Genomic DNA, 24,907 nt, shown 5'->3' with positions numbered 1-24,907 from the left:
TTTTGTGAAAAGAAACCTAGCTAAATATAAATTGAGCTTCTTTTACTATTTGTTAGGGCTATAGACAACTATGTACATAGCAGCTGTTCTTTGTGGGTTTTCCAGTCAGTTGAGATTGCCAAGAGACTGACTGACTTTGTTGGCAGCTGTTAAAAAGGCAAATTCCACTACTATTTGTAAAAGGTGCAATTACTTGTTCAGAAGATGTTCTTGGGAGAAGGAAAAGCATGAATGTGAAAATAGTGTAAAATTATACCTTTATCCTGAAAGTGAGAGGGAGGGAATCCATGAAGTTGTCTTCTGTCTGTTGGGCCACTTCCTACTCTACAGATGCAGACAGAAAAGTGGTTCTTTCTAGTACCCAGAAATAATTTTTTAGGTTTTAAGGTAAGAATCAGCCAGACCTGATAGCAAACAGGAATAAAACTTTTGAGTAAGAATATATGGTCTTTTCTGAAAATAAGGTATTTTCACAGAGGTTTCTTATTATTGCAAAGCCCTCACCTGAATTTCTCTTTGGGTATCTGTCTACAGTTATGAAATTTATTTAATGTTAGTCTCTGTATAGAAGCCAGAATAGGCTGTTCCAAATTATTTTCTTCAGACATCAAGTTTCCAATCATTTCCTGGTAGTGGGATTCAACTTCAAAGATATTTTGTTATGAATAGGAAATAGTAGAGTAGTGTGTGAAAATTAAATTTTTGTGTCTATTTTTTTCTGTGGACAAATGGGACTCTAAAAAATAAAGTATCAGAAAAAGTGTCTTGTCTGAGAGCTAGAAAATGTTCTTTTTTTTTTATTCTTTTGAGGTGTTGTTCACTTTTAAACAAAAGAGAAAAAAAGTCATCTGTGTGTGTAAAATAAAATTTCACTACTCTGTGTTGTTACAGTTTATCCTGACCTGTGTACCATCAGTCTCGTAGCTGTTGGGGATATGAATAAACACGTGGACAAACTGCTTTTCTGGGAAGATGTGTATGGCTTTGACATGTCTTGTATGAAGAAAGCTGTCATTCCAGAAGCTGTTGTTGAGGTGCTGGATCCAAACACACTGATATCTACAGCCAGTGTTATTAAGGTACCACAGTAATTAATGCTTAGGAACCAGGTGAAAAGTTTCCTTGGTTTATGGAGGAGGGGCAAAAATTCACATGGCACACACAATCTTTGGCATCTTCCAAGTCATAAAAGTGCTATAAGGTTCATGCTGTTAAGACTGGAAGGTTTGTATTAATCACATTTTTTACCAACTTGGAGCTTTTAGTAAGGTAATTTTCCCATATTTAGACTGTTCTGTTCTATGATTTCTTCTCCAAAGCCAGATATACTTTGGCAATGCTCTACTGGTAACAGTGCATGCATATCCCCTTCTAATCCACGCTGTCATGAGCAGTCATTGTCCAACTCAGATGTAGGGGCTTACAAAATTTTGCCATCATGCAGCATGTAGCATAACTGTTGTGCTGAATGGATTTATACTCATTTGTTCTCTTTTAGTCAGCATGTTTTTTAAAATAACTTAAAATCAATGCATGTACTTGTTTGCTGGAGTTACAGTACAAAGTACTAAAATTAATGAGTTCAGGAACAGTGGCCTGGCCTTATAGGTAAATTGTTTTAATCAATAGCTATCCCACAGAACAAATGGATTATATTTTGTAGGGAAAGTTTAAAAATGCTCCTATTCATCATTATGATTATTACAGGAGGTACTTTGGTTTGTTTGCTCACATCAGGTGGTACTTGTTCTATATAGCTCATAATATAACTTAACAGGAATGAAAACATTCCCTAAAGAAAGATAAGGCAGAGGAAAAATCAGAGAAGGCTTTGGGTTAAAGATCATCCAGTTCCAGCTCCCTCCTGTGAATGAGAATGCTTTCCACTGTCCCAGGTTGCTCAGACCTCTCTCCAATCCAGTCTTGAACAATTACAGGGATGAGGCAGCCACAGCTTCCCTGGGCAGCTTGTGCCAGGGCTTCACCACCCTACAGTAACGAATTTCTTCCTAATATCAAATCTAAACCTGGTGTCTTTTAGTTTGAATCCGTTCCCTCTTGCCACTCCATGCTCTTTGGAAAAGTCTCTCTTCATCTTTCTTGTAGGCTCCCTTCAGGTGCAGGAAGGCCACAGTTAGGTCACTCCAAAGTCTTCTCTTTCCCAGGATGACGAGTCCCAATTCTCTCAGCCCTTCCTGACACGGGAGGTGCTGTGTTGCCTTGGTGGCTTCCTCTGGGCTCATTCCAGCAGCTCCATGTTCCTGTTGTGCTGAGGACCCCAGATCTGGATGCAGAAATTCTGCAGAGAAGAGGGAAGAATAACGCAATGTACCAACAAAGGTTGGGGGGCTTCCTGGCTGGAAAGCAGCATTGCACAGAGGAATTTGGGAATTCTAGTTGACACCAAACTGACCATGAGCCAGTAACACACACTCTTGTGGCAGAAGCAGCCAGCAGCTTCCTAGGCTCCATTACAAAGAAGTATTATCTCCAACAGCTTAAGAGAGATGGATCTTCTCTTGCACCTCAGGGAGTTGGCTTGTGGAGTACCATATCCAATCTCAGGCTCAGTGCAGGAGTGAGATGACTGTCCTGGAGTGAGTCCAGTGAAGGTCTAGAAAGGGGATTCTCCAAAGGTCTCTTTCAATCTCAGTTATTGTGGAATGGATACAAAGCCAATCTGGCAAATCAAAACCTCTCAGTTTTAACCCATACTAGTTTGATGCTGTAGTTTACCACATGACTACATGAACAAGGTGTAAGACAGGTCAAGATGCCTGTGAAAGCTGCTTACTCTCAACAAGGGGCAGCTGCCATCAAGAAGCAACTTTCCTGAACAGAATGAGCTACTTTGTGTAGTTCCATACAACTGCCACTCAAAGTGCCTGTTTATTTCAGCATGTGAGGAAGAGGAGATTCAGGTGTTTGTCACATGAGATTAGGTATTTATGTCATCATGAGATTAGTTTTTTAGTCTCTTCCCATATTTGGAAAGCTGAAATAGTATGGCCTCATAAAAGTTGTCTCATAATGAGAACAACTGAACAACCTTCATCTAAAGGGAGATATTAATTGACATTCCTCACTTTTACTGACAGAATTTTATTACTGATTTTGACAGCATATCAACTGTAATACTGCATCCACTCCAGACTTGGAATTCTCTTCAGATTTCACCCTGAGCATTACAGTGAGCACACAGTGTACGGTAAGACAACTAGTTTCCTCATACATGGTTGGTATCACATTGGACTAAGAGATAATCCTTCATTTATCATCAGTCCTTACCTTGAAGCATTCATTCCTGCAGTACAGAGGTGTCAAATGAGCTCTTTCTATAAAGAGAGATGGATGTAAAAGTCCAGTAATGGTGTTATGGGGTAATACAGGTAGGTGAGGAAATGGAAGGGTAAGGAATCTTAGCACTTGTATGTTTCTGTTTTGTTCCTTAGCCCACTTTCTGAAATACAAGAAAGTCTGGTGTTAGCTTGCCTAAGTAATAATGCACTGAGCTTTCAAACACTACATTATAAGCAAAGGCGGGATGGCCTAATTTTTACAGTAATGTCAGTAATTTGCTTTTATATTCAATACAAATTATAAGTGCTTTCTACCCATTTGTTAAAATACCTTCATTAAATTTGACAAAAGAGCATTACACTCTGAAAGCAGTAGTAAAAACTGAAATTTTTGCCTTCTGGAGTATTGTGGAGCTTCTGGGACTTTCATGCTTAAGTCACATCACAAAATCAAGTGTAAAGGGGTATTTTTTAGCTTACTTCTAATATATTGAAATTAATTCTGCTGCAGCTGGTTTATTGGGCTTTTGCACATGTATACAAAGCAGAACTGCAGGCTTCCTCTGACATGGACACAAAGAATATGTTTCTGTATGATATATACCGCTTAGGCTGATGACAAAATCTTGGATGCCTGCATCAGGCAGTGTAATTCCTGATTTGGATGTTAGTTCATGCTGCTGTATTTGCCAACATTTTTGCAGAGTAACAGTCTGCATAAGTGTTTGTTGGTGTCAAAAAGTGAAATTTTCCCATGTACATAGTTTAAATCATTATAATTTTTAATTAGTAGGTGCGTACAAATACTTCATATTTATTTGCCAGTTATCACCAAATTAGATAAATACACAGTAACATTTTCAGGTTTTTTTAAATGAAAACCTTCATATTTTACTGTGCATAAAAATGAAACCCCTCCTGTTTCAAGGTATCCGAGGATAATTCTAGTTGCCTCAGGGCAGGGTCAGGTTTGATTTGAGATCAAGCTCCACTGCAGCCCTGGTTTAATTTTCTTAATATGGCCACATTTGAATAACTGACTAAACAGAAATCACTACAAAATGTCGGTCATCTTTCTGATGCTTGGGTAAAGTAAAATAGCTTATTTTATAAACATTGTTTTCCCCAGCACTAGGCTCTTACAAAAACTTCATTTCTGTTCTATAATTCTGTGGCATCATTGGCATATAAGTCAAAATGTATACCTGCATTTTATGACTTCCAAGAAGGGGAGGGATGTGGGAGAAAAACAGTGTTTCTGAAATTTTGCAGCGAACGCAGCTTCTAAAAAAATATCAGAATGCTGTAAAGTATTTTGCAGTTAATCATTTAGGTTTATCGACACTTGAGTGAAATTTCCACAGTTTCTATGATGGATTGTAGAAGTTTAGTTGAGGGTTGACAGTTCATCCATCATATCAGGCTGCCTAACCTTGCAGTAAATGAACAATAGAAGTCCATTATTTATGTTGAAATTTTTGAGGAGATGCTTTAAGATTGCAATTTGTTCTTTGAAAATAATATTTGATGTTTTTCTTGTTTGCATATATTTTGTTGTTCTACTGGCATTCCATTTTCTGCATAAAAAGAGAAAGTTGCCTACATTTCCCAAAATTCTAGGGTTTTGTACTTGGCTATTGGGATTTTTCAGGGGGTGTTTAAAAGATGAACATTTTAAAATATCTTTGCTTTATTGACAAAAAAATTTCATGAAAGTAGCAGTGGGGAAATCCATCTTCATATGCTTGTATTTAATTTCAAAGCAACTTTTCCTCAGCCATGGAAGTGTGAAAGCAGATTAGGTTGTCTTATTCCTGGTGTTGCCATCAACACTGCTGATAGCAGAGCAGCGTTACCATCAGAACTAGGACTGCTTCTGTTGAATAATCTGTCCTTAGAAACCAGGCAACTGAAAAATGTTGGGGCACATAGTTCTGTTATTTGTTCTAAGGATCCTCTTGCAGACCAGCTCCTGGTTTGCATTGTCCCTGGCTATGGGGGTGGGTTTCCGTGCTCCCTCCCAGGGCACTGTGTGAGGCAGTGTGAGGCAGATATTTCTACACTGAAGTGCGTCAGCAGATTGGAATGCACAGCTGCTTTTGCTGAACTTCATTTTGCAGAGGCTTTGCACTGACGGGAAGTAATTTAGCAAGTCGAGAAAAGTCCTGTGGGCTCTTCTGGTTGGAGTGTGCAACATAATGTTAAGTGGTTAAAGAGCTAAACTCGCAGCTGGCATCTCTAGAAGTAACAGACCTATAAGGGTCTGCTGCTTCTTCCCATCAGCCTGTTTGCTTGTCTGTGCTAACAGGACCGGATGATGAAAAAGCTGACAGGAGTCAGAACCAAAATTGCAGTTTTTTACTAACTCATTACTACATTTGCTCTGGTCGTGGTTTGGAACACCCCCAGGATCCCTCAGGCAGGAGAGGCCACATTTCATGATTCTGTGGCAAAATCATAGAATACTTTGACTTGGAAGGGATCCTAAAGATCACCTAGTTCCAATCCCCTGCCATGCCCAAGGATCCCCCCCGCTTTAATCAGGTCACTCCAAGCACCACCCAGCCTGGCCTTGAACACTTGCAGGGATGGAGCATCCGCAGCTTCTCTGGGGAACATGTGCCAGGGCCTCACTTTTCTTCACAGTAAGAATTTATCCTAATACCTAATCTAAATCTCTCCTCTTTTAGTTTAAAAGTAAGAATTTATCCTAATACCTAATCTAAATCTCTCCTCTTTTAGTTTAAAAACATTCTTCTTTGTCCTATCACTATCTGCCTATGCAAAATAATGTTAAATTCCTCTAAAATCTGTCCTTAGTTTTTCCTCAGCTAATTGTTTTCTGGGTTTAGATGAATGCACTAACGGCATGAATACTCAGCCATCATGGTGAGTTTGTGTGAAATAGAAAAGCTGTGCATTTCAGAAAACTAAGAGCGTAGCATTGACACATCTAATTTGTTTGTCCTTCCACCTAATTTGAAACTACTCTTATACTTCTATGTGACCAAAAAGCCCCCTCGCAGAGTATTAAGTCATGTTCATAAGAGATGAGCCTCATGTCTTACTGTAGGTGCATATTGAGTGTGTTGCAGATGCTCCTATAATACATAGAGCCATAGCCTTAAAAAATCACTAAGGCTTTAAATAGATTTTTTCTTCTAGATCTTCAAAAAATTAAATAAGTCTGCCAAAAAAAAATTCTAATACACATAAGAAATACAAAGTGATTGAAAAAATAAAAATTTTAAATATGTCCTTTTATGTGCTGGTTAGTCTTAGAAGTCCTGAGAACAGGGTGGGGTAGTTAAGGCTTTTTTCTGAGAATATATTCCTTCTCTTAATTTTTGCTTCATTCCTCACATGCTTTGCCACAAAGAAGCATTTCCTAGCATTAGATTTATATAGCATTATTTTAGCTTTCAAAGATTGAAGATTTTCAAAGCGTGAAACAGTTGCATGGAATCATTATATAAAATTGTTCCAAAGCGCTTTTATTGCAAGTTGGCTTGATTTTGGTCCTACAAAGATAACAGCAAAAAATAAAATTAATTAGCCTGCAGAAGTGCATTTTCCTAATAAAGAGCTAGGGTTTGTCAATGCTGATTTTAATGAGACATCTGGCTAATATCAGTTAGTAGATGCTGCTAGAAAAATACTCTGTTAATTGTATTCTAAGTTGATCACTGTGTGAGCTTTTGAGATAAAATATAATGGTAATTACCCTCGGTATAGAAATCAATTGACAAACTTTCTCTTTTGTTTGCAAGCATTTCCCCTGTGAGTCCATCAAGGTTGATCTTTCCTAGCTGAATAACAATATCCCCTAAGAGGAAAATGGTATCTCTTCATTGCTCCCAGGAGATCTTGTCAAAAAGCAGGGAATGTGTATAAAAAGTGGGAGGGAGAAAGGGGGTGAAAGAAGGATAATGAACTAATTAGAGGACGTGATGTATTAAAACCTTCAGGAGAAAAAAGGAAGTTCAGTTCACTAGAGAAAATTTCTTTGCTTCTTAAAATTTTCTTAAATGTTAGGCAGTTTCATTGCTTAATGTCTAGTCTTCCACTTGGGAGCCAACAAGAAGTATTACCATATGAATATTTGGTTCCAACCTTAGCTGGGAAACTACATTTTTTAAGCTGGAAGTTGGAAATCTGGTTTGGGTACCACAGTTAAACCCATCTTGAATGCCTGATTTCTGAGTAAAAGAAGTACTGCTCTACCATGTTACAAAGCAGGTTTTGTCTTTCTCAACTGTTTACTTATCTGTAGCCTCCTCTGCAGAGATGTCCCGATTATTAATCTTTAAAACACAAAATTGCTGGGTTTTAATTGCCAGGGGTTTCTCTTCCCTGTGATAAAAATGCAGCAACTCTGTTGCATGGATGACAAACATGCCATCTCCATGCTTGGATAAACTCCATCAAAAGCACATTATCTCCCACTTCTGTGGCCAGCTGTCTAATTGTATTTGTTGTAGCCACTCACTGTTGGAACATGATACTGGTGAAGAGCAAGAATGATAAATTACTCACTGTAGGTAATAGTGATGATTATAATTTTTAATTTCCTTGTTCCTAAGTGAATTGGTAAGACTGCCTTTGAGTTCTCATAAGGAAATGGGCAGTCTCATTGGTTTTGTCCTGTTAAAATGCTGCATGTACAGGCAGGCATTTTCTTTAGGAAAAAAGCCTTAGTATTTAGATGTATTTGAATTATAATTTAGACTTTTCTTTGCATTTCAGCTAAAGGCTCTGAGTGGAAGAGTGCAAATAATGTGTACTAATACTCATTTATTGTATGTTAAGGCTTTTTATGGTTTTATTATATTTGGTACATGTTACATAAATAAATGGGGAGGAAAATAGTCTTGAAATAATTTAGCTGGGAGCAAAGAAAAGCAGTTGAAGACAGGTGAATCTTACTGACAGGACCTGCTTTATTTATAGGTTTTTCATATATTTGCATGGACAGCTTAGAAACCCTCAGTAATGGATGAAGATCTTAAGCTGCATGAACTCTTCATCAAAATACGAGGTTGAAAAAATTGGGTAGGAGTTTGTGGCTGCTATTTTAAGTTCAGGAATATTTTATTGTTACTTGAGTGAACTCTTTGTTGACCTTTGTAGGATGTTGCTCTGCAGTCTCAGTAATGTGTATCTATTAATGTATATCTAATCCTTAATGTTACCTTCATTCCTTATTTGGCCACCTTAGTTCCCTGGGTAAATAGATTGGCTTTGTTTTGGGGTTGGAATCTTTTGTCCTCATAGCTTGGCTTTTCTCCTGGAAAGTTATTTGAGAACAAGAAGAATAATATTTTGGTAATGTTTCTAATATTTACTGTCCTCTGAGGCTTGAGCATGTGTCAGGCTGGAATTGTAGTTATTTATTGCCAGTTTAGGAGTCATTATGTTTGTTTTACTCTTCCATTGTGTTCAGGAGACTGGCACTTGAAAGATTTTTCCAGAGGAGGTTTACATTCTTACTGATTAGTTGTAGGTGAAGTTGTAAATGATCTGTCAAAAGTGTAGCAAAAAGATGAGAGAAATTGCAGTAGGAAAAATAACAGCTATCATTATGCTAAAAAAAAAAAAAAAAAAAAAAAAGAAGAAAAAGAATCTAAGGCCGTAGTTGTAAAGCATCATTTAGAATTTATGGAGAAATTATTTGCTTGTTCCTTTTCTTTAGTTTGACTTCTTGTAAAAAAGATGTCACCTTTAATGAAAATCTGGCCGGCACTATGTTTCATTTTAATATGCATGTGTCTGCTTCTAGTATGCCACTTGTGATTTCTTTTCTTCTATTTTGCTGCATATGTTAAATTACAGAACAAGAGGGGAGGACCAGATCTTCCTTCAAATTGTAAACATTGGAAATCTCTTTCTTTGTAGTATTGCATATTTAATATATGCTTGTGATTATTGTAGCTACTGCCATTTGGGATAGTGTTCAAAAGTGAAATGAAAGGCAAATACTTTGAACTTCACTTTTACAGAAGTATTTCTCTGAAATGCAGTTAAACATAAGATACATAATTGTGCATTTCAACATGAAACACCAAAAGAAAAGAAAAAAAAAAAGGGAAAGTATAAATTCCTTAAAAGAAGTTAGTAAACAAACCCACAATATTATAGCTAGTTTTTTATTATCAAGTATTTAAATTTTGATTTGTGTCAGTGTTTAGATTTGTGAGATCTTGTTTTTAAATACACAGCACTAGTGATTGTAGATAAAATTGAAGAAAGCATCATCTGTGTGTACTTCTTCCTTTTTTTTTCCTTTTCCATACAATACATAGAGGTGTGGGCTACCAGATCATTTCTAAAATGGTGCAGTGCTTACACTAATATGGCTTGAGAGTGGTGGTGGTGGTTGTTTTGGTTTAGGGGTTTTGGGAGTGTGTTGAAACAGACCTATGTGATGCTGTCAGATTTTAATTTTGCAGAGCTCTTTCAAGGAAGACTGAACCATTGGCTCAGTTGGTCAGAACATGGTGCTACAAATGCCAAGGTTGAAGGATCAATCCCATATCGGCCATGAACTCAATGATCCTTGTGTGTCCCGTGCAACCCAGAATACCCTGTTACTCCCTCTGCTTCATGTAAAAGCAGAAATTCTAATCGTTTGTATCAAGCTTTTTGCAAAACACTGAGAGGATGAATAATTAGAACTATGTTGTGCCTTTGTATCCTTCAGTACTTTTCCAGAGGTATACATAAAATTCTTTAGATTGGAAAAGACCTTTAAGATCATTGAGTCCAACCTCTAACCCAGCAGTTCTAAGTCCAGCACTAAACCATGTCCCCAGGTGCCACTTTCACATGACTTAAATCGCTCCAGGGATGGTGATTCCACCACTTCCCTGGACAGTCTGTTCCAATACCTGACAGCCCTTTTGGTGAAGAGATTTTTCCTAAGATGCAATCTAAACTCCCTTGGTGCCACTTGAAGCCATTTTCTCATGGCCTTTTTTCAGGGAGCTGTAGAGTGTGAGAATGTCCTCTCTGAGACTCCTTTTTTCCAGACTAAACACCTGCAGCCCTCTCAGCTCCTCCCCATCATATTTGTGCTCCAGACCCTGCCCCAACTCCATTCGTTTCTGTGAAGGCTCTCTTGAAGCCTCTTCTGAAGCCTTTCAGTACCTCAGAGTCTTTCTTGTGTCATCCTACAGAATCACCTGGCAGGTTTTAGGATGACTGGGTGTGCTGTTTTTAAGGAGTTTGTAAGTGTCTGTGTAGCTGGCTTGAGATCCCTTTGGCCTGGGGCAGACAAAATATGACAAAACGGCTCAAAGGCAGGAAGATCTCAGAACACTGATAGTATAATTAAAATTTTAAGCATAGCATTGTGTTTGAGTGAGCACGTATGAATGTACACAAACTATGGAGGACCATACGTAACAATCCGTTTCTTGAGAACAGCTGGTGAATTTAATACCTCCTATAGGGTGTCTGCTCAGAAATAAAACTGAACTTACTTCATGAAAATAATGTCTTAATTTGGATAAATAGAGTTTCAAAGTGATGTTTCTGGCAGGGCAACACATGCAGTCTATCACATGAAATCTTCCATGTGAAATCAGGGAGAGGAAAAGAATGCAGTTAATGTAGGCTGGAGCTTTATGATAGAATTGAGATAGATATTATTCCCTGGATATATGCAAATAACTGTTTGTGTTGAGCAGCAGGTTTAAACGTTTCCAGTTTCTTACTTTAAAAGGGAAGGCCACAGGCTATGTGCATCAAAGTGGGTATATTTATTCAGTGCTTTTTTGCTTTCTGTATTTCCTCATCTGTAATTGGCTTGTAGAATAGCTGTCATAGGGAATATTAGACAAATTTTGCAGGTGGTCAGTAACTACTGGGTTTGGCATTAGGCTTCTTATTTTCCCAAAGGTTTAAAATATGAGAGATAGAGAGTAACAACAGTGTTGGTAAAAACAAATTACATAGTTGTAACTAATTTCAGAAAGAAAATCATCAAACTAAGTGCGTGTGTGGTGGATTCTTTTAGTTGGCTCAAAAACATTTTGAAAATTATTAATGAAAAATACTCATTAGATTTCTCAATTGCAATATGTTTAACATATAGTTTTCAAAATGTCATTCAAGCTCTCCCTTCAATGTATTTAACTTAAAAAGTACAGTTTCTGTTCCGGTAAACAAGGCTGGGGTTGTCTCTTGACACAACTCACCAAAGTGTGTGTTTCATTTTGTGGTGCCTCCACTGCCCAGTTTTAACTGACAGAATTTTGGGGAATGCCCAGAGCTGTTCACAGGCACTTGAGCAATAATATTTTTCTATTTTTGGTTTCTTTTGGCTCAACGATTATTTCAGTGTTCAATATTGAAGGACATCTATCCATCTTATAACATAACAAGAAGAAATTAATGGATCAATGTAGAGCTCTTGTTCTCTGTAATCCCTGGAGCTCTGACTAAGGCAATCTTTGTGATGTGTAATAATTATTATTACTACTCTGGATTAGCTATTCAAAGTCAGTGTTTCAGGTTGTTTCAGATAGGGAAACCACTGATACTGTAAAGAATAAAATAATTATTTATCTAGTCATTTACAAAAGGTACAAATCCTGTTTCCCTTAACACAGGGGAGGCAGCAGGGAGCACTTTCTTCTAATTATCTCTTGTAATTGAGTTTCTTTTCAACCTGAACTTCACCCCAAAAAATAGATCCCTGGAGCCTTTTCTCAGGGTAGCATGTAGGATGTTTCTGTCACCTCTTTTTACTAAGTGTATGAATACTTGCATCCACCTTAGCTATGGTCTGTCTGCCTGGAGCTTTTGGCTTTTTGATCCAAGATGTAGCTTGATTGTCTCATTTTCTCTGGAAGCTGGTTTGGTTTTTTTTCTCCTTGATGTATTTTTGTTGTCACAACCTTGTTTTCCTGCAGTAATCATGTCCTAAGTCTTATTTATAAGTATACCAGCAGTATTGAGCTGATGACTGAAAAATATTTTATATGACTTGGTAGATCTCTGACTAATGTCCAGAAAAGATTGTGCATCAATAAAAGTAGTCTGATGGGTCAATAGAACTTTGTCAAAACCTTCTCAGTCTTTATTCAAAAGGCATATTAGAGACAAGGCTTTAATTCATCTAGGAATGAGATTCTCAGATTGAGTGATAGGACTTTACTAAAGGTCTTGAAGAGTCACTGTTTCCACTGTCTGATGCTCATTTGTCATGAAGGGCTCTCAGTGTCTCCATAGTTTATGTATTTTAACTCTTCAGCCATGTTGAAATTTGGAACTTGCCAGGCTTGTCTGGAGTGCCCTTTGTTGAAAAGCAGCTGCTTTAGCATATTTTTACTGTTTTTAACACATTGTATTCTGGAAATTTTGGATTTAGACTAGAGAGGAAAAATACCGAAATGACTTATTCATATTATATATTTCATAATGATAAAACCCTATACACGCTTACTAGCATGTTTTACTTTTCTTTCTGTCACTATCTTTTGTGAATCTATATGAAGGGTGTGCTACAGAAATTGTCCTTTTAGCTTTTCAGAACAAGCAGTTTTCTGGTACTGGACTGGGAGAAAAACCTTGGTGTGCAGTAAGAGAGAGGTTACAATAGGTTGTTCGCTGTGAGATATGTTTTCCTGGAACAAACTTGCCATCATTGCATTGGTACATGCTTTGTTTGAATGCACTGCAGCTGATGTGGGGAGTCCCTTCCTCCCATGGCAGGGATGGCGATCCCCAGCTGAGTAACTTCAGTTCACTGTGGTTACTCAAAAGCTCTATTTGTGTGATTTCTTCAGGCTGGTGTGATAGAAAGCACAACTGCCTTGGCACCAGGGTCTGATGTGCTTTAGCCTTTTCATAGGACAGGAGGAAGCAAATAAACATGAGCATGGACAGGATTTCACAGATGAAACTGAAGTGGATGTTTTCTTAGCATCTTCCAGTTGTTTATTTGGGTTTCTGGGACTCACAAGCCATTTTTTGTCAAAAAACCAGTCCATTAGCATTAAAAGACTGAGTGACTAATAGTGTCAATATGCTGTTTTGTGTGTGAACATTTTATATGTATTAGTATTAGAAAGAAATTCTTCCCTGTGAGGGTGGTGTGGAACTGGCATGGGTTGCCCAGAGAAGTTGTGGCTGGCTGCTCCATCCCTGAAAGTCTTCAAGGCGAGGTTAAATGGGGTTGGGGCAACCTGGCTTGGTGGAAGTTGTCCCTGCCCATGGCATGGGGGTTGGAACAAGATGATCTTTTAGGCCCTTCCAACCCAAACTAATCTGATTTCTCTTCCTATTCAAACTGGAAGAAAAGTCCCACTAATGAATTAGGCACTGAAGAGAGAAACTCTTGACATTAGGAGTGGGATGGCAGGAGGGACAGAGAGGTAATCATATGCAGAATTACAATTAGAAACTGTTAGCTGCTGGAGGGGCCAGCAGGAAGCATTTGTGAATGTTTTTCCTTACCTGTGTATGTAGTAGAGGAAGTAAAGGATTCCCTGACTGGTTGCGTTGTGTGAAGCTTCTGTGGAAATTCCTGTTTAGCCACACAGTGAGTGAACAAATCATGCAGAATCCCTCATACTTGATGCGTGTTTACTGAGGATCATGGACAGGACAAGTTTTATGCTTGTGGGTTTGCACATCTGAAAGGCTGTTTTCTCATGTATTATTCTAATTGTGGTTAAAGCATGTGAGTTGTTTTGGAAACTCATACTAAAATCTGATGTGTAATAAAATGCAGTTAAGTTACAGTGGGCTGAATATTCTCAAGTAGAGCAAAGGTATAACGGCAGCTTTCTTTTTTTCCCCCCTAGGGTTTCTAGCATACTTGAAAGCATAAATACAAGCTTGTTCCTCTTAGTAAGAACTTGGAAAGAAGTAGAAATTCCAATAAATGCATATATGAATCACAAAAATTTTCTTGAGTGTCACTGTTATTCCTTTATCGTATTTACACTTTCACCTCTTTTTTACAGGCAATTGCTGGTTACTTTGATGTATTTTTTGAGAACTGCCACAACAAGGTGGGTATTTGGGATTTTGCATTTTAAAAATGTCTTTGAGAGATGAGGATTTTATTTTGCCCTCAAGGTGTTTGGCACTGAATCTGTTTTGCTGTAGCAAAGACTTCATATACATTTGTGTTTGGTAATTGATTGATGTGGTGTGATATGAAAAGGGTTGTTTTTAATCAAACTCTTGAACTCTCCAATTGCAGGTCTTGTTTTCAACTGGTCCCCAGTGTACTAAAACACACTGGAAACAGACGATTTTTCTCCTGGAGAAGCCAATTCCTGTAGAAGCAGGTACATTTAAATTCAGTTGGTGTGCAACAATGGTTGTGTTACAGTGCTGTTACCATTAAATCTAGATATAAAATACTTCAAAAATGACATAAGTATCTAAAAGAATTAGTAAATAAATCTTTCAGCTGCTGTTGAAGGAATTTTTTTGTCTCATCAAAGCAAGGAAGTATCTGTGTACAAAATTCTTGTAGTATCTTGTACAAAATTTAAAATTACACATAAAAGTATGCATAAGTACCTTGTAAGTGGGTATATGTCTTATACTTGTATAGTTCCATACTGGAATTTTGGTGAGAAAAGTTATGTATCAAAGCATTTCTGTTGCAGAAAAATCTAAGTCCAGAGCACTACTACTGTCATTCTCTTAATCATTAATTAAGTTTTTTTTGACATTGCTAATATTCTGAAGTATCAAATTTGTCAAGTAATTGCACAGGATTCCTTGTAGCCCTCCTGAGCTGTCCTGTAGTTAAATGGATCTTGAATATATGCATAAGTTGTATCTGCCAGGGTGGGGTTACTCTGTAAAATCAAAATAGTTTCAAAGAACTCACAGACATGAACTTGAGTCATTGAAGTATTTAATAGGTTGGCTTGATACACTGTAAATTTTTATAAAATAGTTTAGTACTGTAATAAGTTTCACCTTGAATTTGAAGCAAGTAAAAAGGTTTCTGTTGTCATCAGGGATAAGCAAAATTCAAATGATAAACTGTTGTGGTGAGGTTTTGAAGACTATGAAGTGATGCTTGTTAGTGGCTTAATTAGTTCTATTCATGAAGTCTTGAAAGCACATTTCATACAAGTAGTCAAATACTCCTTTAAATTCGTAGACACAAATATATCCATGACCCTCATAGAATGGTCATGCAAGAGGATGGACATGCAACAGGTTAAGAATTATGAGTCTTAACCTCTTACTCGTGTAGAACTTTCTTTCAGACTCTCACATTCTTTTTATAATCCAAGGAAATGAAGTAGTTACATTTTTGTGCTGTTTTATTTATGTCCATTTGGCCACTAGATATTTATCCACCACTGCTGATCTCTCACCCAGTGATAGTCTTTGAGGGCCCCTTTTCTTTACAGACTAGCAGGACCAAAGAGCCTCAGAATGGGGCTCATTTCTGCTGGTCAGTTAATAAACTCATGGTAATATGTGGCCCAGACCTGAACAGTTTGTAAGTAGATCAGACATATTTGGGGAAAAGCATAGAAAAAGTTGTGTGGATGCTGCTGAACTCAATTGAACTGCTTTTACAGTTGCCTTTTCCAGCTAGCAGACATGATATCTTTTTACTAGGAGCTTCTTTCCTAGAGACACTGAGGTTTGTAATATCTGACAAGTAATTTCTCTCTTTCATGCTTTAACTTTATATTCTTAAAATAATTTTTATTTGTACTTTCTTAGGTCCTGTCACTTTTTGTAGTGCATTTATACTTGGCTTGTATTCTCTTCAGATGGTCTTTCTAGACAAAGCTGACTAAGATCTCTTTGCTGCTACTCATTAAATCTCAATGTCATAGAGTGAATTTTTTTAAAGTGCAATGACATTTGTTAAAATATGCACATTATTTCATATTACAGAGATCATTTGACATTTTTCAACTGTGTGAAATTACTGGGAGATGTGCCCCAGCCTAGAGTTCTGGTTGAGGTGTGGTGACTTTCTGAAGGCAGCTGCAGAAATAATGTGCTCTGAAGCAGTGACCACAACCAACTTAACCTTCAAGATCACTTTTGCTGTAACACCTTCCTTTCTTTTTATTAGCTTATATTTCTTTACATTATTCCCATAACAAATCTTGTTTCTCTTTCTTTCTGCCTGTCTCCTTCTCTTTGTAACTATTTGAGTTGCCCTTTCTCATCCTTTTGCCCATTCTGTCTGGTTTTATATCTTACATGAAATTACCACTTAAATCTAGGATTTTCTGCTTTTGCTTCTAGTGTTAGAGAAGATTCTGAGAGAAACCCGTGATATAATTTCCATTTCTTTTTTAATCCCAGTCTTAATTTTTGTGGGATATCTGTTGCTTATTGATAACATAAGACCATCAAGCAGAAGGTGCTTCCTGATACTTATGTAGGAATGTATGTTAATTTTCGTAATTTTTCTGGAAAAATCATTCCTTCTGATTGATCCTTCTCCTTCATTGTTCCAAAAATCTTTTTCCTCATGACATGTTGTTATAAGTACGGATTTCCCTATCTTCCTTATTTATATTCTTTCCTTTGTCTAGTGACTTGAATATTCATATTAATAATTTGTGGTTAGCCATATTTTTTTGGTTCTTCAGTCTTTTGATTTTCTCAACTAAACCAACTGTTTAAACTCATTTTTTAGTCTATTTCAACTTGCACTTCCAGCTGTTTCTCTTGTCCCACTTGTTAGTGAGTTAGTTAGCACTGCTTGTTACCACTTCTCATTCAGCCTGACATGTTGAACTGAGCTCCATTCCGAGTGCACTGAGCTTGTAGGGAAACCTTGTCTTCAAGAGGGCTTTCCTCAATGCAAAGTAACTGGAGGCAAAAATAAGTGTATTAGATTCAATGCATTGGCATCATTTGAAGCCGTTACATCCATCCCTGTGTGTACTGGTATTCATCAGCCCTCTGTATAAATGCTTAGATTCGGAAATACATTATGGCAGTGGGAGAAACAGCAAAGAAGATGCACTTTTGACTAAATATATTCATAGAATGATTAAGGTTAGAAAAGGCCTTTAGGATCATTGAGTCAAGCCATTAACCCAGCACTTCCAAGGGCACCACTAAACCATGTCACTGGGTGACACAGCTACAGTTCCCTAGACAGCCTCTTACATTATTTTTCAACCCTTTCCATGAAGAGATTTTTTCTAATGTCTAAACCTCCCCTGGTGCAACTTGAGGCCGTTTCTTCTTGTCCTGTTGCTCATTACCTGGGAGAAGACTAACTCCCATCTGGCTACAAGCTCCTTCCAGGGAGTTGTAGAAAGCCAGGAGGCTGTAGAGAACCCTGAGCCTTCTTTTCTTCAGGTTGAGCCCCCCAGCTCCCTCAGACCTTGTGCTCCAGAGCCTGCCAATCCAATCCATCCATCTCAGTTCCCTTCTCTGGACACACTCCAGCACCTCAAAGTCTTTCTTACAGTGCAGGGTCCAAAACTGACCCCAGGATTCAAAGTAGGGCCTCACCAGTGCCCAAAACAAGGGGGATGGTCACTGCCTTGGTCCTCTGGCCACACTATTACAGATCCAAGCCAGAATGCCATTGCTTAAGATAAACTTTTCTTTTTTTTCTAGTAAATACTGGGAAATAAACAGGAATAATGTAATTTGAGTCTTACAACAGTCTGACCAGTGTTACTTTGATGGCATTTGCTTGTATCTTTTTAATAGGTTGTGAAAGAAGAATTTGCTAGAGGAAGACACATTTATAATGTTTTCTTGTTTTGAAAGAATCTTTCAGAAAGGGCAGTGGCTGTTTTTCCCCAGTGAAGAAAAATGGTTCCTTCAGATTTTTAGTTCTGAGTAAAACAATGAGGCTGACTAAAAGTGCCTTATCAGATGCTTTATAGCTTTTGGGGCCATGCCTGGAGTGGTTATAAAGCACTGACTGTATTTGGTTTTGCTCTGTAAAAGAGGCTGAGCTTATAGATACCCAAACCTGCTGGGTATTTAACTGGAAAATGCTCCTTTATTGCCATAGCAAAATTGTTTTGTTCTGCAGTGTGGACTAGCTAATTTTCTCAGCTGTTTGATGTCAGGGTATTTGTTGTAAAAATAGATCAATTTTCTCATCCATAAAAAGGACTGAATGTTTTGATCTATTCTAATGATAACAGAATTTAGAAGCTGTAAGCCAAAGGATGGGTCTTGGAGCTCATCCTGCCTCCTTTGCTGGTCCTGCTGCAGCCTGCGCTCCATGTTTGTACATTTCTGGGATGAAGTGGGAGAGCTTAATACTGGGTCTGAAGATCTGGACAGTGTGGCAATAAAATCTGCACCTTATTAATACTGATTATTTGCTGCTGAGTTTCAGCTTGATACCTATGGTAGATAGCTTTATATATAATGGATATATGTAAATGGCCATATTTAATGGCTAATTCCTGTTAATTTCATTTAGATTTAATGTGTGAGTGGGGGATAGCCTCTTAGTACTCACGTGTTCTGAAAAGTCATTCCTCATGGACTGTGACAAGAGACTTGAAACTGATTTTCAGTCAAGTAAAGCAAAATAGCATCAGCGTGTTGGATATGCTTCAACTGTTTAGTAAGCAATTAAAGAAACTGGAGAAAGAAGCAATATATCCTTGGTTTCCTCAGACAAAACAGTGATGTATTTTAGACTCCCTACAGAGTACAAACACTCTCTTAGAGCCCTTTTAATAGCTTGAAATGTCTTTATTTTGAAGATTGAAATTGAGATGCCAAAACAGTATTTTTTTCTCCCTAATGGTCCAAAAATGAGTCTCCTCCTTTTGTTGTTTGTTGAAATATTCCTGCTAAGCAAACAAAGATTCTCATTTGGTTGTCTCAAGAATTCACTAAATAAATCAAATGCTTACAAAAATTTTTTTAAAGGGCCCACAGAATCTTTTCACTAACAATGCATTAAGTTAAAACCCAGCTCTGTATGCAGGCAAATTCTATTAGCAATAAAACAGCCTATTGTCAGCATTGTGTGCTCTTGATATTGCCTTCCAGTGAAAATAAAACCTTGATTTGCTTTTCTATGGTGTTAAAGGGGCTAGCGCAGCAAAGCTGGAGCAGAACTCACATGACTAAGCTCCTGTAAAATCCTTGATTATCTTTAGCTCCCCAGTCTCTGTAATTGGAAAGCTGTTTGTAAATTTACAAACTGAAAGAATGTTGATTTGTCTACTTAGCACTATTAAAAGTAGGAAAACAACACTGGCACAATTAATCTGTGTGAATGTTTTCATCCTATACTGAAATACTTCAATATTGTGCGTCCCAGTTGGATAATTTGGTTCCTAATCAAGATCTTGGTGTCTGTTTTGCCTGTCTACAGCTGCAACATGGTGCCTATAGAAATTTGTCTCTTGCTTATTTACAAGTGGAACCTCCAAAAATTATGCTGGCTTTTAAAATTTAGTAAATGTTAAGACCTGAATTTTGAGGTCACACTAAGTCTGGCAAGTCTTGTGTTTTATTTATCAAAATCTCCATTTTAAAATTATCCTTCTTGCTTTTCAGAAACATTTTTAGATGTGTGTTTCATGCCACTAAATTAAATAAAGAATCTCTTCTCATGGCTGCTCTGTCTCACTGAAAGATAATAGAAATCCCATATTTAGGCAGGAAAACTTGGATGGACTGATGACACAGATGTGCCATTCTGGGTGCCTCCCTTTGCAAGTTCTGCAGCTGCAAGGGAATATGGTTCAAACAGCAATTCGGTTTTCTCAGAATGTTGCCACACTGCTGACAGAAAGCTTGGGACAAATCTATACTGTTCAGAATATCTACTACAAAAAGTGGTGAATTAAGCCAGTTCTAGGTGAGTGAGTTTGGCCACTGCAGCTCTACATTGTGGAGGGCCTGGCCTTTATCATTCCCTGTGGCAACTCTTTGTGGTGCCTGAGCTATCTGGGAATCTCTGTCACTTGTGCACATACATGTTACCTTAGGCAGCCACACAGGCTTGTCTTGCCTTGATCAGGTGGCAATGTAGACTTTTTTGCAGCAGCCTCATTCCTGGGTTGTCTTCAGCAGTTGAAACTGTCAATTTGGTACAAAAACTCCTCAGAGCATGCATGGAAAAGACAGAACCTCAGGATAGTTTCAGCAGAGGGTAAACAGTGATGCAAGAGAAAGGAGTTGCCAAACAATTTATAAAACTAGGCAGCCCAGAAGAGTATCACAGGTCAGATGGATGATACCAAAAGGCAGTGCCTGCTGCTCAGCACAGAAACTGTTAGATCACACTGGGCTGGAGACTGAGTGGGAGAAGTGGTCAAGAGGGGAAGGTGGCATTCTGTGCACAGCTGCAGGTGTCTGCAGTTTAAGAGGATGAATGGGAAGATTAAGGATAAGTTCCTGAGTTTAAGGGAAATGCTCTTGGTCCCACCACAAATTGTTTCAGTCTTATTTTCCATTGTCAGAAGATGGGTGATATATGGAAACTGCTTTCTACCCAGAGTAATGCTTTGGAGACTTGCTCTTTTTTCTGTTGCATGCTAGAACTCAGTGTTGCATTAGATAGTGGGCCCAGTTATTTAAACTAGATTGTGTTTAAAATGTCAGCTTCCAGCAAAGACAACCTTATACAGAGCGGTATCAAGTCATGCTGGTTTGTGACTGGGAAGGCACTAACACACTCAATGGTTCTCTACAGTGCAAAGGATTTGTAAAGGTACTTTTCACCAGCAGTTCGGTTAAGTGTGTTTAGCCCAAAGCCCACTACAGTTTTCTAGAAGCTCTCTGAAACAATTCCAGTGAGCTCTTTTATAAGATTCTTAAATTTTAATGGTGTTCAGAATAAATAATGGTTTGAGTACTGTGTTCTTACTTGTCCCATTGTTAGCTTCATAAAACTCTTCCAGGGGAAGAAAAGAAAGAAACCTGAAATACGTTGACTGCTGGCTGCTTTTGGTAACTCTTTGAGTCTTTTTTGGGATCAAAGAGGGAGGAGACACCAAGTTGTATTGAAAGGCAGGGTAGTTCCTCACTTTACAAGCTCACTGCCATGGGTCATGCCAAGCTTTAAGTAGATGTTATGGATATGTATGCAATGTGTAGAATCTTTGGTTCTGATCAAATCCTTTATAGACTGAAAAACAGTGATTTGTTGGACCTGAGCACTCTGTATGATAGACAATCTCTGCACTGAGAGATAGCTTGGCTCTCAGACTGCAGACTGGCCCCATGTATGATTGTATTGCACAGACATAAGTGACAGATGCAATTGCTTACAGTTTTACTAGTGGTAAAAATCAAAACCAAAATAAACTGGTTCAAATGTACAGAGCACAGGTACTGCAGAGCCTGCAGTCAGACATGCATTATGTGACAGGGAGTCAGTATGGACATAGGGATGCCTTTTTTCCCGTACTAGCCAAGCTTACACAGCACTTCTCCTGAATTCTTCTGCTTTTTTCATTTGGGGGAAAATTTCAAGCCTCCCAAGGGGATAATAAAAGTGTGGAGAGGGGATGGTAATGGATTCCGTTTTGTCCTAATCAAACTGCAGTGGCACTGTGTGGTTTACTTGCATTCAGCTGAGCATGATAAGAGCAAGGTGATACAGCTGAGTCCCAGAGACTGCTTCCTCCAGGCAGCTCCTAGGACAGAGAATGGGGGAAAACATCCGTCATTTTCTATCTACATGACATTGATTAATTGTTCAGAACTGCCTTTTGGTTACTGCTGTTGTTTTCTTCAGCCCTCGGAAAAGGCTGCTCAGAAAAGCACATTTAATGTGGTTACAGCATAAGGAATAGCTAGGAAAAAAATGAATGGAATGCTTTGTTTCATTAAATATCTTTACAAACAGAATCTGAGGGTTCTGTTCTATGAAGTCAGCTATTTAAGAAATTATATTTAAGTTTTTGTCTCATTTGTTTTATTGTTTTGTATTAATGTTTTAAATGGGAAGATTGAAGTATGGATTAATTGACATAATAGGAATTTAATTCTCAGAGATTCTTTAGTCTAGCTGAACTGTTATCAAAGGATGTTAAAATAAGTCAAATAGGTCATTTTGTAGCAGTTTTGAAAATCTGTATGTTCCAGTCAGGTTAAATTTCCTAGCTGGACTGAGACTATAATGCACTTTTTTCTTTATCTTCCTTCTGTCCTTCTGTCTGCCAAACTTGTCTCTGTTTAAATAATCTGCGAAACTGTTTTCACAGTTCTCTGCATATTGCATTGTTGTTATGTCAGTCTTTTGATTCCTAATAACAAAGCTGCACAGGAGTTGTAGTGGAATCTCCAGCTAACTGTTACATGATGGAAAAAACCCAAAAATTATCAAATTTTTTTTCCTCTCATCCTTGGTACTATAGTAATTCTTGCTGATAAGCCTTTTTTGATATTTGTACTGCAACCTTTAGCAAAATGCCCTGCATTTATAATTTGGACTTTCTGTCAATTTACTGTTGGTGCATGCAACTGAGAATTGTGCCAAATGGAGACCTCCAAAATTCTTTCTGAATTTGGAACCATATTAATTTTGAAATTGCTATTTGTATTCATTTTTGCAGTAAGAAAGCTTTTAACAAGATATTAACAATGGCTTTTAAAATCATAGTGAGTAATGAACAGCTGGAAAATACTTCAGATCCAGTGAGATAGAAAAGTATCAGCAGTGGATGTGGCTGGTGTGAGTGATGAAGATGAATGGGGCAGGGGAGGCCTGATGGAAGAGTAGCAGGGAACTTCCTGCTGTAGATTGGGATCACAGCCTGATGTAATGTGTTCAGCACAATCATCTGTGAGGATGTAGCTCTTTTGGATTTAAAATTGGTGGAATTTTAATGCTGAGGTGGCTCAGCAGTGGATTTCCTAAATGCACACATTTACAAATGTGTGTTTGTATTTTGTGGGTTGTATTTTCCTAATTTACAAATAATTCCTTAAATGAAAGGTCTTAATAAGGACTGAAAAGAAATTGAGATTAGGTTTTTCCCTTCTGTGTAAAAACATTTGCTCTGGGTATAACTGAAGGACATAACTATCAACTGTTATGACACTGACACTTTGTAAAACAAAACCTGCAATTAATAATGTATATACTTGAAATGCCACAAGGATTTCTGTTGTAGTTTCCTACCAGATTAAAAAAAATAAATGAAATGCAGTGCAAATACAGAGCACATGGCCCATACAGCAGGAAGGGAATAGGCTTTTGTGGTTACATGGTTTTAGTCCAAAATGGTGAATATATCCAAGGGATACAATGGTTTTCCAGCCACAACTGAAATTTTTGGTACATCATTAATTTGAGTGAACCTCTGAGAAGTGAAGCATTAGCCACAACTCAGCACCTCTCCAAGTTTAACTGCAGTTAGACTTAGATTTGTTGTCAAAAGCTTCAAAAACTTAAACTTCTGTAGACTTTTAAAATTCTGATTAATTTGGAGCATCTTCTCATGCAACATGGATGCAATGCATCTTTGCTGTTACTGTGGGTGATTCAATACTGTAACCAGCGCAATTCTCTTATTTTTTCAGGAGAGGCCCTGAGAGGAAAGATCACAGTCCGCAAAAATAGAAAGGATCCACGGTCCCTCTTCATCACCCTCTCAGTGAAGGACGCACAGCAGACTTACAGCCTTCAGTGAAACTCTGTGCATGTCTGGGAGAGGTTCCATTAAAATGCTGCATCTGACTGCTGATAACTGTTCTGAAATATGCAAAAATGGAAAACTCTTGGGTTTCTGTGTGTGTACACAAGAATATGGAAAAGTTACCTACAACTGAGATACACAACAAAATCTGATTCTGCTGCTTTACATGGTGTGAGGAAAGCAAGAAGGACGGTTTGGGTTACCTGAAACTGCTAGGTGAGAGAAAAAATGAGTCTTGCTGTAAGGTACAATAAATATGATCTCTCAATAATGTTTTATTCTTCCACTGGCAAAATACTTGTATAGTATTTTCTTTATGAAAGAAGCAGCTAAATCATGTGTCAGTGCACTTCAGCAGTAGCTGGAAAATCCCAGTGGGAATAAGTTGGGAATTCCAGCTGCAGGATTGCCGCAATAAAGTTGGTGTTTTTACTACACTTCTGCAGTTGAAAAGTTGTACACATTTCAGTTACATTTGTCGAAATAAATGAACCCAGCGTGATATATAATGCAGTTGCTGCTTTCCTTGTGTTCTTTGTAATTGGAAATTCTGTCTATCCTGTGATGGCTCATTTATTTGTGCCTACGTTTTTTTCTCTACTAACCTGTTGGGGCATCGGTGGATGGAAGTGTTTATTATAACAGCTTTAGGAAAACCAGCAAACAAAAAGCAGTTGCTGGAAGTGTGGATTTGGTTTGGCTTCTTCCAGAAACACTGGACACTCAAAGGTTGACTGTTCAAGGGTGGGGGGGTGCGCATATAGGTATTCATTTTAATTCCATTTAGGCTCCTTAAATGTCCTGATTAACATGTGGATGTTCAGGAGCTCAGCTCACATAACAGGAATGCTTAAGTACTGATTTTAGATCCCTCAGTTTATGCAAGTGAGACTGCACAGAGCCCTTAAATTCTATCTATTTTAGGACAGGCTTTACTATAAAAATCTTCATAAAAAATGAGACAGTTGAACACACAGAAAAAATCAAATATATAAGTTTTATTTCCCA

The 24,907-nt window shown here is 37.9% G+C and overlaps 1 protein-coding gene across 3 annotated transcripts in view; it reads left to right on the top strand.

Annotated features, from left to right (window-relative positions):
- Positions 1–24,412, top strand: part of PRMT3 (protein arginine methyltransferase 3) — a 53,852-nt gene extending 29,440 nt beyond the window's left edge. Inside the window, exons 11-15 of one of the 3 annotated variants that reach the window (XM_015631149.3) lie at positions 892–1,034; positions 3,122–3,208; positions 14,273–14,320; positions 14,515–14,602; positions 23,784–24,412. In XM_015631149.3, the coding sequence (XP_015486635.1) occupies positions 892–1,034; positions 3,122–3,208; positions 14,273–14,320; positions 14,515–14,602; positions 23,784–23,893 (476 nt within the window). In that variant the 3' untranslated portion in view covers positions 23,894–24,412. Of the gene's footprint in view, positions 1–891; positions 1,080–3,121; positions 3,209–14,272; positions 14,321–14,514; positions 14,603–23,783 lie in introns of all 3 variants that reach the window. The other 2 variants (XM_015631148.3, XM_015631150.3) reach the window with 2 other exon arrangements.
- Positions 24,413–24,907: the final 495 nt, after the last annotated feature.

This window comes from Parus major, chromosome 5 (genome assembly GCF_001522545.3).
Source record: "Parus major isolate Abel chromosome 5, Parus_major1.1, whole genome shotgun sequence".
NCBI lineage: Eukaryota > Metazoa > Chordata > Aves > Passeriformes > Paridae > Parus > Parus major.
The sequence above is the reverse complement of the archived record's forward strand: the minus strand, read 5'-3'. Positions and strand labels throughout refer to the sequence as shown.